Source organism: Hyperoodon ampullatus (assembly GCF_949752795.1).
Source record: "Hyperoodon ampullatus genome assembly, chromosome: 12".
NCBI lineage: Eukaryota > Metazoa > Chordata > Mammalia > Artiodactyla > Ziphiidae > Hyperoodon > Hyperoodon ampullatus.
The window spans coordinates 42084107-42101809 of NC_136925.1; the positions used below are offsets into that span (position 1 = coordinate 42084107).

Below are 17703 nucleotides of genomic sequence, written 5' to 3' on the forward strand. Positions count from 1 at the left end.
GGCAGCAAGTTCCTTTTTATTCCTTTCTTTTTGATAGAATCAGGTTCTGAGACATTTAGGCAGGAAATTATTTATGTGTCAATATTTCAAAGGCGTTTTATCGTGTGAAGGAGAGAAAGAGGGAAGAGGAAAAGCCAATATAAAAACAAATCCGTCTCGAGATGGATTTTTTTTTTGAGATTAAAAAATGTCTATTGCTTTTCATATCCCTTCTCTCCTTCCAGCTTTATGATGTTATTAAGGTGCCCTTTCCAACACAATATTTTCAAATGATCCAAACCCTGGGGATCCAGCTGATGTTTGGCTGTAATGAAATATATTTAGGCATTTGAAAAATCCTTACAACATGCAGGCATTCTGAGTATATCACTTAAGCGCAGGGAGGTATTCTGCTCCATTTCTCCCAAGTATTTCATTAGAATCCACATAGACAAAAGATACCCCCTGCCCTAATCAACAAGTACTTCAAGTGTTATTAATGTTTTCATTTGTTCATTACTGCCCAGGATCAATAGATAGACATTTCTTATTGCCATTTTCAAAAAACTGCTTTTTTTTGGTGCTAAAAAATTATACACACGTATTTTTAAATGAATGAGCATAGAGCAATAGCTGAGTCAAGCCATGTACTATTTTGGAGTCTTGTCATTGTCCTGAAGAATAATATAAAATGTATATATGGATCATACAAAAAACTATTGGGTTTAATAGGCTATAGATCTCTATCTGTACATGCATATCCCTATCTATTGGTGTGTATATATTGATATAGTGAGATTGACTTGCTAATCTAGGAAAAAAAGCAATCATTCTAACAACTGCACATAAAACCACCTTCTTTAATAAAATGTACAAATCACACACCTAAATACCTAATTATTGTATGTTTCTAGGAACAACAGACTAGTGGTGATGTCTGGGTGTTAGGACAGAGACTGATCTACTGTTTAAAAGTTTAATCTAATACAATAGCTGTAACAGATTTAGGAGCTGTGGATCATATACGTCTAAGTCTAGTTAGGAAATGGAAGTATTGGTGGGGAAGTAGAACATGATAAATGGATTGTGAAAGTCATCTAGTCATGACAATGAAATGCATGTGCAGCCATTCCCGCTACAGCGCTGAGTGTAAAGTAATGGTAGAAACACAGCACACCCTCTAGGAGGCCCCGTGTAAGTGTTCCCCCGGAGACCACACCCTCTTCCTTCCACAGTTCCTGAATTATATTCTGCAGGGGAACAGGAAGAGATAACTTCTAAAGATTTCAAGATGAAAACAAAAAAACAAACAGCTTTTAAAATTTAACCTATTGCTTTCTACTTGGGGAACCTGAATGGTATAATCTTTTGACAAACATATGGAACTAATAATAACTATGGAGGAAAAAACAGTGATAGAACCTATTCGGCCAAGCCCCACCTTGAAGGGCTAGCAAAGAAAAATGTTTTCCTAGTGCCTTTGTATATATTTGTCGTACCTCTTTCCCGTTTCCCGCTCTGTGCCCACCCATACCCTCCAGCATCCAAATGGTTAGCAGCCAGTTAGAATTCAGGTTACCTGAGTAATGTTGTACAAGCTGCTGAAGTGTTTCAAACTGGGCCCGGGTGGTAATATAGTATCCACCGTTGTCAAGTTTGCGAATTTTATAATGTTTGACATGGTCTCCTTTCATATCATCCCAGTCACGGATAGAAAGTGAATAGGCACCTGGGAAATGTGCAAAGCATTAGCAGCTCCAATCATTTTGAGTACCAATTTGTTTTTTGGGTTTCATTTACTTGAGTATTCTGATTAATAATTATCAAGAGGAGACACACACACACACTTCCACTCAGCAACATAGGAAGAAAACACCCTTTTCCTGCAAATGTCAGAAGATATTAGCAATAAAATGATTCTATCCTTGAGAATGAAAGCTCTCTGGATTTTTTCCTGTGATACTCTGTTCAGTATACTTGTGCTGGTGAACATGGCACAGACCCAACTCCCCCCGGGCAAGATGAAGGGAAGCACAGATGTTCACAGCTGAGATTGCTACCCTAGTCTCCATTACCCACAGGGCATCACAGAGGCAGGGGTGGCGTGTACTGAAGAAATCTAAGGACTGTTTCTCTAGAACTGAGCTTCCAATTCTTGCTTCAGAACACTTTTCACAGTAGCAGATAACTAGTGTCTGGTATATCAAGCTAGAAGGCCACTGCTCTTTTTCTTTGGCCCAGCTCCTCTACTGGGTTCTAATGAGTTGTTACATAATGAGAATGCCAGCAGATGGAGGAAAAGAAGTCCTCGGTTGTGGAAAAAACAAAAGAAATGCAAAAAACAACCTGTGTGATTGGTGCCTGAGGAACTAAGAGTTTCAGAAAATCCTAATTCTAAAGGACTTCTGAAGATTCTATGATCTTGCATGCCTGGAGAAGTGGTCCCAGCCCCTGTTTCTGGGGGGAAGGTCTTGATTTTGAGCCTCTGTAGTCCTTTTGGAACTGTCTGCAGTTCTAGAGCCTGGAGGGGAAACTGAACATAGGACTCTGCTCACAAGGCAAGGAGGATATGTGCCATTTAAATAACCCTTGTACATTAGAGATAAGCCTTTCATCCCCTCTGACTAATCCACAGATTTGAATGACAAGCCAACTTCTTCAACTCGTTACCTTACCTTTGGTGGTTTCACTCTCACGGATAAGAAAGGTACCTCTTGGGTTTCCAAAGGACAAAAGCTGTCGCTCAGCATCTTTTCGGCCAAGTTTTCCAAAGTACCACCTTTAAATGAGATCAAGGGAAGGAAATGTTTTATAACGTTCATTTGCAAAAATGGAGCGGCATCAGCTCCTCTGCCCGTGAATCCTCCTCACCTCCAATTCCATCCTTAGCCGCACCCTGTGTAGTTTTCCCTAGCCGCATCTAATTCCCTTTCAATCTATTCCTGATTCCATCCCTAATCCATCTCCTTCACTCCTGAAAAACGATCAGATTTGAATTACAGGTTATTTTTCTTTCTTCCAGAGATGACAGGAACTGGTGGGTTTGGGTTAAAAGTGCCACCCACATGCATAAAAAGAGAAACCCAAGACCTTGTTTTGAAATGGCAACTGCAGGAGACCCTTCCCACGCACCTCTACAAGACCCTGGATTTCTGAGCATAATTACAACCCTTGGGAAATAACAAAACACAGTCTTAGTGTCTATAAAGATCATTAATCAAGCACTGAAAAAATGTCAGTCAGAATGGACAAAGAACAAAGACACGGTATTTTCAGTAACTTCCTACTTACAGGAACTCTGAAAGAAAATGGTCAAGACTACCCCTAATTTGAGATGACTGCTGTCCCTGGATGCCTGTTTCTCTTTTCTTCCTGTCCAGCAGGGGTGAGGACTTGGATGGGATGGATAAAAGGCAACTGCTGCATGGCGGGGCTGTGACCTGCCGCATGTGAGCTCTAGCACAGCTGCAGGCAGGTTACTGCGTACAGTCAACCAGCAAGTCCTTAAAAACACTCAGTGTCACAGACGTGTTCATACTCTCCCTGTAATGACACTCCCGTGCCACTTTAGGAGGCATCACATCACATCACCCGCCGACCTTCCTTATTCATCTTCACCTCCCCCTGTACCCTCCAGCCCTAAGCACTGCCTGGCACTTGGGTAACGTTTCTGCACCAGGTGCTGAGCGAGCAGCAGGTGCTCCAAGAGCCCCAGGGAGAACCTGGGAGCGTTCCACCGGAATCTGTGCACAGGAACAATTTTTAGAATATTTGACTGTGAAAGGATCCAGTTTCTAAAATGAAATTTCAATTCATTATACTTGTGCATAGCTATTATGTGTTCACTATCAAATTCTTTTGTGAATGAAAGAGCTTCCCTGAAGATAAGAAAAGACACGCTGCATGCCAGTTCCTCAGTGACTTTTAAAGGCACAAGATTGCAACAATCCTAACCTAGTGCTAGGTGGTATAAAGGGAATTACACCAATTATTTGTGAGAAATGACTTTCTGGGTCTGTATCAATAACCCAATTAAAATGCAGTGTAAATAGGAACAGTGATGAAAAGAGAACCACTGGAACAGTGGAGTGTACTAAAATAATTGTTATTTTAAGATAATGGTAATTAATTGCATATGTAAAACCATAGGTATTATTTTTTAAATGCTATTTTATTCTTTAAAAACAAAGTACTTAAAAAACCTGACCATTATAAATGTAACTTAAATATATTGTGGGTAGGATCCCAGTTAAGTCAAAGTAATGCTGCATTTTGGTGGTACCTTTTATTCTGAAAGAACACAAAGATGTTTGCAAATCTGCCCTAAAAAAAAGATTCAATACGGATTCCTTTATTCACTGATGATGAAACACACTCACTGAGGGAAAAAAGGAGCTCAGAACCACTGAGTATTTGAGAGTGGGAAACAAAACAGATCTTCTTAGAGGAAATACAGGGGAATTAAAGACAAGAGAGCAATCCCATTGGGGATCTGGCTGGGGTGTGGAGTCTAATCCTCCCTGCAGTGCTTAAACAAACCCAGGGCATATTAAATATCAGAGCCAAAGCTTGGGCTGCGTGGCTGACTTTTCTCAACTACCTTTCTGGTAAGTCAGGCCTGCCCCACCGAGCAGGAGAGGCAGGTCCCCAAGGTGTCAGGGGGAAGGCCCGGGTCTCATATTTGGGAGATCCTGTTCCACCTCTTTTCCCCTCGGTTCAGAGGTTAGGGCCGCTACAGGAGCCATTCTGACAGTTCTCCACTTTGGAAGTGCCAATGAATCCCCACAGGCCAGGAGGAGGAACCATGGCTGTCCCTTCGAGAATTTCCTCAGCCTATCGACCACCTTCCGAAACTGCTGTCAGTGAAATCCTTGGGCTAACTGTTAGTCACGATCTGCTATGAAAGAAACCACCCGAGACCTCACATCAAAGGAAAGGACCATTGGACATGCATCACCACAGGATTTCCCGAGTGGTAGGATACACTGCATGTGAGTTACTCCTACCTGTGGTGTGGACAGTATGTCTTTTCAGCACCCCTCTAACATTTCTGATTACATCGAGGAGAAAAAGCTCAAATTGATTTTTAACAATTACTTACACACTCCCCTTTCTCTCTCTCTCTCCATCCCTCCCTTCTTCCCACCCCTCTCCTCTTTTCTTCAGCAGACTGCAGGCTTAAATCCTTGGGTTGGCAATAATACATGCTCTAGCTAGAATTTCATCACTTTCTTATGGTTATTTCTATCTATGGCAAGTAATATTGGGTTTTCATTTAAGGTACTAATATAAAGTTTCTTCTCAAAATAAATGTTTTTTAAAAGTGAGCAGGCTTGGGCTTCCCTGGTGGCGCAGTGGTTGAGAGTCCGCCTGCCGATGCAGGGAACGTGGGTTCGTGCCCCGGTCAGGGAAGATCCCACATGCCGCGGAGCGGCTGGGCCCGTGAGCCGTGGCCACTCAGCCTGCGCGTCCGGAGCCTGTGCTCTGCAATGGGAGAGGCCACAACAGTGAGAGGCCTGCGTACCGAAAAAAAAAAAAAGTGAGCAGGCTTTAAGAAAAATATTAAGTTAATAAGGGTACAAGTATTATCCAGATGTGGCAAAAACCATGGCATAGAGCCTGGGAGACAAGCACTGCCACATCCTTTCCCCCCTTAATCACTCTAGTGAACTACTTCTCCCACTTACACAATGTTAATGGCACTAATCAGGGCAACTAACTTTTAAAAGCAAGTAGTTAAGTGAAAACAACAAAACATACTCTTCTGCCTGGATGGAGTCAACTGGAGCCACATAATTGCTGGGAATGTAACCAGTCTCTCCAGTTGTCAAGGAGCGTGCTTCCCACCAATCTCCTTCCCTGCAGGGAACAAAGAGAAAAGGAAGTGAGTATGTCGACCATTTCAATGTTTTGCAGTCACAGGCTCTGTGCTGTAAGAGCATAGGACTGTCTCCTACTCATTCTACTACCAGATTTCTCCAAACTCCAACACAGCCTTCTGTGAGGGTCAAATGGTTACAATCTGTGTCAGTGCAGAGAGGAAGCCAGTTTTGTCTCTCATCTCTTGCTTTATTTATGAATTCAGAATGTAGGACCCTGGCCATGAGGGGGCTCTGGTGGGGGAGAGGGCGTTTTGCTTGGTAAGTGTCTCCAACTTACATAGAGGGGAAGGGAACTCAGCCCCCGCCTACTTAAGAAAAACATTGTAACAACAACAAAACTGTAATTATGTGAGGTGACAGATGTGTTAACTAACCTTCTTGCAGTAAACATTTCACAATATACGTGTCAATCCATCACACTGTACACCTTAAACTTATACAATGTCATATTTCCAATTATATATCCATAAAGCTGGAAAAAAACAAATAAAGCATGCACTGCTAATCAGGCTAACAGTCTCTATTTCATCCCGTCCCGAGGCAACCAACATCCTAGTACCTCTGGAGAGATGCAAGCCGCTGGCTTTAGCATTATTTTGTCAGCCATTAAATGATTCGAAAGAAAGAAGGAAAGAAAAAAAAGGGAGGGAGGCAGGCAGAGCAAGAGAGAGACAGACAGAAAGACGGACAGCAGACAGACATTATAGTTGCATATCACCTGAGAAAGGAAGCCTGATAGGAGGCCGGTTAAGAGATGAAGGCGCTTCGAATACCTGCCTTGTTTGCTCTCAAGAAAATGGGTAGAAGAATAAAGCCTACAGTAGGTTACGCCTTGCTCAGACATTTTCTCCCTGAGGTTATTTCATCAAGTATTGACAGCGCTGCTCTGAGTCTGAAGGGTAGGAGAGGAAGGGTGGGTGTAGCTGTGTGCGTGCAAGTGCACGCAGAGAATGAAAACTCGCTAAGGGGATGAGAGTCTTAGTCCCACCACTCTGTGTAGCTCAGTGTTCCAGCGACAGCATGGGCTCATCTGTGGGGCTCTCAGCGCTGCGGGCAGAAGGATGTGAAAGGGGGGCTAGAATACCACCCTCAGCTTGCAACAGATGAGTAGATTAAACGGTTAGAGTTCATATGCTCAGACTCACATAGCTGCATGTGACAGAGAGCAGGGGAGGAGTGCGTGCCTCTTCCCATCAGCAACGGTTAGCACGTATGTGGGGCTGTAGCTCTGACCTGACAGTGCTGCAGAGCCCTCCACCGGCCTGCGGTCAGGAGTGCAAGGGGGAAGCGAGGATGCACTGCCCCTGAGTAGGTGGAGACCTCCTAGACTTCTGATCACCAGAAGCCCAGCACCTTCTCTCCTTCCTTTTTTGGTCCTTGAAGGCAGCAAGAGAAATCCCAAGCTGTTTTGTTGTTGTGTTTTTTTTTTAAATCACTTTTTCGCTGGGCTGTGTGTCAAAGCCCTCAGACAGGGAAGAGAAATGTTGGCTTTTGGCCCTGGTCAAGATCCTCCCCAGACTGATGCAATTAGGTAGAGGATAACCAGCCTCCATATTAAATGCAAGCCTTACTCCAGTGACCCATCCTCTAAAGACTGATTCCGAGCGAGGTGACGATGAGCAATGACTCCATATAGGATTTAACGCAGCGACAGACAAATGCGGACGAGCCCACATGTGCTACAGGGGCAGCTGCGGGAAAGCGTCAGGTGGCACGAGTAGCACAGAATAGCTCACAAGGAGACAGGGTGCTGGCAAAGGCTTTAAAACACTTATGTTTCAGTTGGTTTTTCAGTCTTTCTTTTGTTACCCTATTACATTTAAACAAATCAATCAAAACAGGGAGATGATTTTCCCCAGAAAGTCTTTTATTAATAACCTTAAATTTAGTTTATGTCCAGATTTTTATTATGAAATAATTTATACGTACCAAAGACCGTATGTACAGATGAACACCTGTGAACCCACCCCCCCAACTTAAGAACTAGATCCATCCGGCTGTGTGGAATCTACCCTGTGTTGCTCCCCTATCTCGTCCCTTTGCCTTTTAGGTTCAAATCATGAAATTAAAAATGCTAACATTTAAACAGATTGTATTGGGTTCATTTCTACATCCTCCAAAAGAAATACATGCAGTTATAAGTATATTATCTAAGAACATATGTGGAAGTTTGCTTTTTTCTTTAAACACTGCATGCGTTTAAGGAAATTGCTTTCTAGCCATTATCTTCATTTTAATGTGTTAACATTTTTACTGCTCTAAAATTCCACTAGATGGAGACATTTCATCATAAAAAATAACCATACCGATCACCTCCAGCCTTTCTTTTCTTTTCTCTCTCTCCCTCCCTCCCTCCCTTCCTCTCCCTCCCCCTCCCTCCCTCCCTCCCTCCTCTCTCTCTCTCTCTCTCTCTCTCTCTCTCTCTCTCTCTCTCTCTCTCTCACATACACACACACACACACACCTGGGAAATCTCCCAAACAGTGAGTAAAATATTAAGTACTTGCAGCAGAGGCTTATTTTTTTTACTGCAAGATAACCTTCACTGAGTTAGCTCTAATTGATTTAAATTTTAAAAAAAAGTCACCTATCAATTTGGGGGTACACGGAAATGTCATCTGGGGCAGGAAGCCAGTGCACTTTGCTGCAGGTTGTGACAGCCCAGTCTTATTCAGGTGACATGGTAATAATCAAGTTATTTCCATTTCAAATCCAGCATTAACTATCTCATTTTGGTCTTGCCACCTAAATAGTTTAGCACAGATTAGAATCCAACTATCAGACTGTTCGAAAGTCCTGTATCAGGAATTCATGATTTTCTCTTAAGTGACTCCATTAATCTCACAAGGGTTTTCAGTTACTCATGAGAAACTGAGAAAGATAAAATCCTTTTCTCTTTTTTGAGGCCATCCAGGGTCACTTTCTCCATCAAAGGAGCTATGGGGTGACAAGGACACAATGTATTATGTAGTAAAACTCACATGTTGTGTCCAGACAGGCTGGTACAGACTCAAGACATCAAAAAAGCCTTTTAAGCAAATGAAAAAATCATTTGTTTAATACGTTAGGAGCCCAATTCACCTACAAATAAATAATATACTCTATACAATTTATTCACCTTGATTTAGGAAAATAGGATCTTTACTGTGCTTTTTCTTTCTTTACTTGAGTTACTAGGAGTAATTAGTATTATTAAAGCTACATTCCTTGAAACAGTTCTTACAGTCCAGCTATTTCATTAATTCAGAGTTGGTGAGATTTTTCTTCAACTGTTATCTTGCTCTGATTCAAATATATGATTTAAGCCCTGCCTCTGGTTTAGAAGAACTTTTAAGTTTCCGAAACAGCTTCCCCTGTGGCTCTAATGTAAACACTGAGTAAAAGAGCCTCTTCCCAATTCCCAGAGTTGCTCAGAGATGGCTTGTGGCCCCAGGAGCTGGGAGTCTGGAGCCCTGATGGAGCCAAGAAGTGACATTTGCAAACAGAAGTCAGCCTTGATCTATGGAGCTGTGGAGCATTATTATAAATGCTGGATTCTTTCTAAATTTGGTCACTGCCCATCTTACTCTCATAGGGCATATCCATAACAATGTTGTCAAATGTTTAGATGGGCTCTAAATCAGATTTCTTCTTATCACAATTAAAAGAACTTTAAAGGAGTCACTACCCTAGGCAATGAGCACTACTACTCCATGCTGTGTAAAATGTCTACTATATTTTAGAGTTGCTGTTTCTAGGTGGTACATCACTAGTCATGAAATGTGAAAACAGGGAATAAAACAGATGAATTCACATATTCAAAATGGGTCAAGTTTAATAATGTCCAAATTCCCTACACTGAGCCCCTACACCAGGTCCATGAAGGACCTCCCATCCCCATGGTGGGAAGCAGTGCCGTCGGCTCCGGGCATGGGCACACGTGCATTATCACATGGTTTATGCTGCACTGTGACACACAAAAGCCAGCCCTGTGGCCTCCAGTTCCTGCCTCTTGACAGGGAAAGGAGCAGGCGGACCCACACTAGGAGGTGTGGCAGCTGCCCCAGGGAGAACACAGCCCTGTCCCTCCCTCTCTTTCAAGGGATGAGAGCCAGGGGCTGGGAGAGGCACCGGCAGGGGCAAGGAGACACATGCCATCTGGTTCTGTACTATTGCTTTGTTTTTCCTTCATGATTTTCTCTTCCCTGTTATTACCCTTGACTTCAGGATATTGTGCTTGTTACGAAAACCCTATTTCCACGCCATAACCTTGAAAAGGGGCATTTAAATGGCACATAGGATGAGAAATTCCACTGGCAAGAAGGAATAACATTAAAGGGATAAAAAGCCTTTGTAATACTGTCTTCTAACAGAACAGGGTCAGAGGTTCAAAAGCCTTCTGTAAACATTAATGGCCATGCATGCAAATCATGAAATACAGATTGAGGCAGGTCGGGTCTTCCTGGAATGTTTCTCCAAAATTCCAATCGGAGGCCACTCTAGATCCTATCCAGATTAACAAAGGAAGAAGTCACAAATTTGGTTTGGGCAAGGACTGGCTTTCCAAGTGCCCTGCAACCCAACATGTAAATCCATGTGCAGTGTGGAGAAAACCTAAGAAAAGCCATGTATGGTACCTCCTACTATTCCTTAATTCTTGCCTTTTAGAAGTTACAAACTGATTGAAAAGTTCTAACCAACCTTGGCATTTAGGAAATACTGCATAAAATTGGGAGGGGAAGGAGGGTGTATTTCGGAATTCAAAGTTAGTAGACTCTGACAAGAAGCATTCATCTGAGCATTAAATTAACAATAAGGAATCATAAATCGGAAGAGATCAAAGCCAAATCCCTCCTCCCCCATTTCCCTTCAAACCTTCATGTAACTCCAATAGTTCAGTCCCCTCTGATGTGGGCCTTTCCAACACTGAACCTGACACTTCACTCAGGATGCCATCCCCGCATCTGACCCTTGGCTTTGCCACCTGCTAGCTCCGTGCACCCAGAGAGCTCCCTAACCTGAGCCTCTGGCTCCTCCTATGTCAAAAGATGACTATGAGACACACCTCAGACAGTTGCTGTGGAGAGCAAATGAGAACCTCTGCAGCTTAGCACATGGCTGGCACATAAGGAGCCTTCAATAAATGGCAGCTCTTTACTATGCTTAAAATAATTCCTTTGGCTACAGGAGGAGGGCTCATGGGGGGCAGGTAATGTTCTTTTTGATCTGGGTACGTGTTGCACAGGCATGTTTGGTTTGTGTAAATTCCGCAAATGGTACACTTTTAAAAAACTGTGGTAAAATATGTATAACATAAATGTACCACTTTAACTGTTAAGTTAAGCGGCCTTACTGTGCGAGCACCACCCTGCACACTTTTGATCCGTGCACTTGACCATATGCATTTAAATAAAAAGTTTAAAAAATCCCACCCACCCCCCTGTTCATGATGACAATAATATATTTAAAAATAACCCTGTAACTATGGAGACAGTGCCTTCTGATGTCTGGAAGAGTCACTGTCCTATTACGGGAGGAATTCCATTCTTGCCCTTGAAAGGTGGTCCTGAGAGTTGGGGGCATCCTAGGGAAGGGGTGGGTTCTACAAGGAGGCAGTTTTCAGGGCCTGAGGCAGTTCCCTGTTCTAAGGACCACTCCTCTTTCCTGGGATGGGTGGGGTGAGCAGGGCTGCCTCTCACCTGCCCTTGGAAAAGCTGAAGAGCCAGACTTCGGGCCCTTCCACCACCATGAAATCCAGTTTGCTCAGAGAGCAGAGGGCAGAGTAACCAGACCTAGCAGCACTGGAGAACTTCCTGGTGGGCCCTCAGCCTCCAAGTGGCATTCTTTCCCAGCCACTGAGGGGCGCTCACGAGGGAAACTTGAGGTGTTGGGGAGAGGGCCTGACTTGCACACATGGGACACCACCATTTTCTTTGGAGCCTGGATTTTTCTGGAGGGCCCCCAACTGTGCACACTGCCTTAACCCAACAGACATAATATTTAAAAACTGTAGGGAAATCTGACCCATATTTACTCTCCCTAAAGGAAGTATTAAATGGAGGATTTGAAAAATGAGTGATTCTCACCCTTGACATTTCCCCATTGCCTGCTTAACTGCTGTTTCTACTGGCCACATTGAAAAGGCATGCTTGTAGTCATTCTCGAGTGGGCAAAATCACTTCTCCTTCCATCTTACAAAGATTTCAGTCACTTGCAAATTTTCATTATGGAAAATTGCCTCCACAGGCTTCACCAATGGGAATATTTAGCAGTTTTGAAAATGGAACTTGTTGCCAGCCTTACATGAGGCTAGGGCAACATGTGAAATTTGAAGAAAATCTCCGGGCAAAGAGAGGCTAATGTGGCTAGGCCAGCCTCCTGCCAATCATCTGAAACTAGATTTGTAGAGGGCGAGGCTGGTGCTTTTACAACCTTTAAACCAAAACCATCGACTCTCATCAGCTTCTATGATATCTTCCAAAAAGCTCCCTGGACATACAGCGCCATAAAATGCTGCACTGGTTCATCAACTCTTCTTTCCTCAAGTTAAGTTGCTGAGAATTAATGAATTGATTAGTAAGTGTTCTCTTAGCATTTCAGAGACCTGAAAAGGTGCAGACTGCTAGCACAAGAATTGTTGCCCAGTCTGAAAGGAATGCATGCTTCCCTCTCCCTCTCCAAACTTACGAGCTGTTCAATATTTGAAATTTTTCTCCTTTGTGAAAACTCAGGTCATCTTCCGTCCGTGCTTCATAATCGTAAAGGGCCACAAACAGGGTCACTCCTGACAAAAACAAAATCAAAACGGGAGAGATTATTACACCAGGGGAAATTAATTCCAAGAAATTAAATCTTCACTAAAACCTCATTCTCAAAATTTACCTCTAATCAGTACTGATAACATGACACAGTGTTGTAATTGTGTGAAACTAGAGTCACAAGCTGAATTTATGTCTTGGTCTTTGTAGGGGAAGCATTATTTGATCCAACTAAAACCCAGAGTTGAAGGACTTCTCTCTGTACACTTGGAATGAGTCCTTGGGAAGAGATGGATATTGATATCACGGCCACAACCAAGGGGCAGCAGCAACATTATACTTCAGATTTGCAGGGCTCTGCAGCAATTACAGACGCTCTTTACCCCACACGTTCTCCTCCGTGCAGGAGCCCGCATCAGGTCTGGGTAAAATGGACTACGCTTTCCCTCGGCATAACAGGACACGGAATGTAACAGGAAACTCCTTCTGCAGCCCGGGCACTGAGAAGACCCTCTCCGTACATGTTCACCCCATCAGAGGATGTCTTGCCCTTGGCACCTGCCAAGGCCATCAGGACTCCCTCTCTCTGGCTCTCCTTCCACCATGGACTCACCCCTCCCCGCATGACTTGTCCTCACTCTTCCTCACCTGGCTGACGTGCCACAGAGGCCTTTCCTGCCCTGCAGCGGTTTGCCATCAACACTGAAGAACGTCCAGTGTTGCATTTGGCCTAGAACTCTGCCTACCATGTGGAGGAAGTCCTAAGCCAGCCTGCAGGGGTTTTCACCTCCTGGTGTTCAGGCCCTTGTGCAATCCCCTCCCTTTGAGTGTGGCTGAACCCAGTGACTTGCTTCTAACCAACAGAACATGGCAAAGGTGATGGGATGTCCCATGAATGATTACGCTTCAACTTCAAAAGACGGTGACCTCTGTCTTCCGAGCAGGCTCTCTGGATTGCCGCTTTGGCTTGATCACTCTGATGAAGCAAACTGCCATGCTGGCGAGGCCCACACGACAAAGAACTGAGGGGGCCTCTGGCCAACAGCCAACGAGGAGCTGGGTCCTGCCAACACGCCGTGAACTTGGCAGCAGCAGACCCTTCTCTGATGGACGGCGAGAGGACCACAGCCCAGCCAACACACCTTGACTGCAGCCTGTGAGAGACTCTGAAATAGAGGCCCCGGCTGAGTTGTTGCTAGATTTCTGACCCACAGAAACTGTGGGACAGTAAACGTGCATCCTTTTAAAGCTGCAAAGTTTTGTGATAATTTGTTACGCAGCAACTGATAACAACTACATCCCATTTCTCTGCTCTCTGGATTCTCATTTTGATTTCCACACACCCCAAAGTGCCTAATGTGGCCTGAAGAACGCACACCATGGGTTCTGCGTTTCACCAAGCTGCCGTTTTGCTGTGTTGGTAGTTCCAAGGGAACAGATGTGCCGGGGACTATTCAAGAACTGGAGGGAGAGAGGGGGCTTGACTGTCCACCCCATCCCAAGTGGGACTTCCTGCAGGAGGGATGGCACGCAGAAGGTCTGACCATGCAAAGCAGCAGGTCTCATTTGACAAAATGCAAAACGTTTCAAAGATTTCTTTGAACAATTAGAAAGGAGACTGGCTTAAAACAGAGCCTGTAAGGCCATGCCTATCCTCATTTAACACTCGATTAACAGATTCCCTTCAGTTCAGAATTTAAAAACAATCCTAAGCTCCACCGTGTGGAAGACAAGGCACAGGAGGATGATACTTCCACTTGCCCACTGTCTCCCTGCATCACTCACTGGGTGTTTTTATCTTCTAGGGATGGAGGGAAGAGTCAAAGGAGGTCACAGGGATGCACAGACACTGTTCCTGGCCTTAAAGCACTGAAAGCAACGTTGAGGAGAAAGACAGGCATATATGATAAAGCCAAATAATTCAGGCAGAAAAGTCCACCCACATTTGTGAGTATTGTTTTAACTTTCACATCTCATAAGGGATCGGATGCCCTCTTATACTAACACTGTCCCTGATGGTGTTACAGACACACACGTTCAAGGCAAGGAGCCCTCTCTAGTGCCTTTATGAATGATACCTGCAGACACAGGATTCATATCCAGCATTCACGAGTAAATGCACAAGGTCAGTGCCTGTGTCAGCAGAATTCAGAGTCCGGCTGGCAAAGCACTTGTCTTCTCCCAGCAGGCAAAGGGCACGTGTGCTGGGGGCATTTCTGGCTCCTTTTTTCCTCCAGCATCCTCCAGAGACAGACGTCCCTAGACCACCTGACGGCCTCTTTCCTTCCGCCCTCCATTCCAGGTGCCTCCCAGGAAGGCTGGAAGGATGACTAAGTGTGCCCAGCCTTCAGTCACCCATGCAAGGCCTGCTTTAAAGGAAAAGCTAGATTCACCATAACATAAGGGTGAACATAAAATATTTTTTCTACCGAGCAGAGTGTGAAGTGTTGGCAGAACAGAAGTAGTTAATTGCCCAAAGCTCTGGGTCAGGTCCCCTTCATATAACTATACTGTCGCGTTGGGTGGAGAGGGAAGAAAACATCTGCTGAAGCCTCAGCAGTGCCAACTCCCAAGGTAAAAAGGCACAACGGGTTGTTATTTAAGACATCTGCTCCCAGATGAGCTGACAGCATAATGGTTGATGTATATTTTTAAAAACTTTTGTAATAAACAAAACAATTTTGGAACATATAATGTCAAATATCTAGTTACCATGGTTCACATACTGGGAGAGGCTTTGGAAGACTAAGGATGCATGAGATAACTTACAAATATTTCAGAAAACATATGTCTGAGAACGTAGGCCAGATATTTTACAAAGTTATTAGCTAAGTCAGCAAATGCACATGGCAGTGAAACACAGCCTAGGGAAAGAGAAAGAAACCTAAAAGAAATATGAGAAGATTCCTTAAGGATACATAAGATTTGATTTTAAAATACAAAAGATACATGAAAATACTGGAGGGCTGATAAACTCTGCCATATTGAAGATGATGGGAGCATCAGAGAAGGAATCAATGAAGACAAATGGCCAAAAAATAACGTGGCCAAATGGCCTCACCAGCTGGGAAGCGACAGGCAGGCTGAAGGTTAGGCAGCTGAAAGGGCAGGTACTATCCTGTAAGTGCTCTTAACCGGTGGATGCGGGGAAGGAGTGCTTTCACATTTGGAGAACTCAAAACATCCATACTCAGATCCAGTCCTGGGACTTCTGATGTAAAAGACCTGGGATGGGGGCTCAGGCATCTATATTTTGAAAAAGCTGCCTAGTTATTCTGAGCCAGCCAGCCAAGGCTGAGAGCCACTGGCCTCAAGTGACTCAGCAGCAGGTTGTCTCTCGTAACCCTTGCAGGATTCTCACAGAGCAGCTACTGGAGTCCCCCTGCACCACTGTTGCCAGCACCTAGATTTGTCCATCAACCTTCAGCATTTTTAACAGCCCCTTATCTAGTAGTGGCTAGGCAGAGAGTGATTAAAAACTTAAATGTTGGGCTTCCCTGGTGGCGCAGTGGTTGAGAGTCCGCCTGCCGATGCAGGGGACACGGGTTCGTGCCCCGGTCCGGGAAGATCCCACATGCCGCGGAGTGGCTGGGCCCGTGAGCCATGGCCGCTGAGCCTGCGCATCCAGAGCCTGTGCTCTGCAACGGGAGAGGCCAGAGCAGTGAGAGGCCCGCATACCGCAAAATAAATAAATAAATAAATAACTTAAATGTTGAATCCTCAGTCAAAGGAGCACAAACGTTCAACTGCCAAAAGATTTAAGAGCAGCTTAATCCTAACCTGTTCCTCCTCTCGTACGCAAGGTCCCAGTATGAGACGAAGAGTTCACACCCCCAAAGACGGTGAGTCCTTGGCCCCCGGCTGCGTGGAAGTTGTTGTAGTTTGGGATGGAGGTCACGCCGAAGCTGGGGTAGTGCTGAGGAGTGGGGTCTGTGCCATAGCGGTACCCGGAGCTCTGGTTCAGGCTGCCATCCCTCTCCTCCGTCAGTTTTGTTGCTTCTTTATCCTTACATTGCACACAGCCCATTATCTAAATTCCTGTTGAAAACAAACAAAAAGAGGCACATGAACTTGGATGCTCCCTAGTGGCTGGGTTGCTTGACTATTAAAGAGGAATCATTTATAAAGCTCACTGTTGGATATTTCAGGCCTAGATATTTCTATTTCAGAAAAGCAGTGGCTATGGTTGACGGCTGGAAGCAATGTCAGTGCCTTTCACTTGACAATCACATTTGTTCCCCATATGCTCCGGGCAATGGGATCAATACAGAGTACAATATTCACCATGCAGCATTTTTCCTCGCATGAGGTCTGCACCCTTACACTGCTGTAATATCACACACCTGCCTAAAGACAGTCCAATACTACTAACTTATGCTTTTCTCTAGTTACCCTAAAAAGTAGTGTAAGCTTTCAAAAATGAGTGCATGCAATATTAGAATAAAAACTTCCATCATGGCAAAGGAAATCTAAAGAATAGGGTGCAGGAGTGTTGGAAAAGCCAGAAGACAGCCCCTAAGTAGCTCACTGTACTTCTTCATTCCTGGGTACCCATTCTTCAGGCACACATTGGGTAAATTTTAAGCAATAAGATGATGGTAAGTATCAAAATTAAGAAATAATTACTGGATGAAAAAAATACAGTTGACAGAAACTAAGAGGTCTGAGTATATTTGCAGGATGTCACGATAGCCTACAGTAACGAAATCATTTAAACCTGCTAATTAACTTTTCAAATTTCCATTAGCTTTTGACATCTTTCAGAAACATTTAAAAACTCATTCCCATGTTCTAGAATTAGTGGTGAATTCAAACTTGAGTCACTGTCACCCCAGCCTCCTTCAAACCAAACCTACTTCTTCTGCGCTGATCTCAGTAAATGGCACCACCAAGGTGTTCAAGTCAGAATCCTGAAGCACATCCTTACTGGCTCCTCTTTGCTTACTTTTCAATCTTCCTGTCTCACACTCTACTATCCAAACTTGCCTAACTTCTCAGTTCGTCAAAGGTTCTATTTTTCCCACTCACCTTTCGTCTTTGGAACATGGCTCTGAACACTGTTTGCCCCCTCCTCTTTGATACACAATATATCCTTCATGTCTCAG

The 17703-nt window shown here is 44.2% G+C and overlaps 1 protein-coding gene across 1 annotated transcript in view; it reads right to left on the reverse strand.

Moving 5' to 3' along the window:
- Positions 1 to 16625, reverse strand: part of FYN (FYN proto-oncogene, Src family tyrosine kinase) — a gene marked incomplete at its 5' end in the record, with an annotated part of 50914 nt that extends 34289 nt beyond the window's left edge. The window contains 5 exons of the mRNA XM_079716701.1: positions 1559 to 1708; positions 2655 to 2758; positions 5740 to 5838; positions 12528 to 12624; positions 16379 to 16625. Coding sequence (XP_079572827.1) covers positions 1559 to 1708; positions 2655 to 2758; positions 5740 to 5838; positions 12528 to 12624; positions 16379 to 16625 — 697 coding nt within the window. The remainder of the gene's footprint in view (positions 1 to 1558; positions 1709 to 2654; positions 2759 to 5739; positions 5839 to 12527; positions 12625 to 16378) is intronic.
- Between the last annotated feature and the right edge of the window lie 1078 nt (positions 16626 to 17703).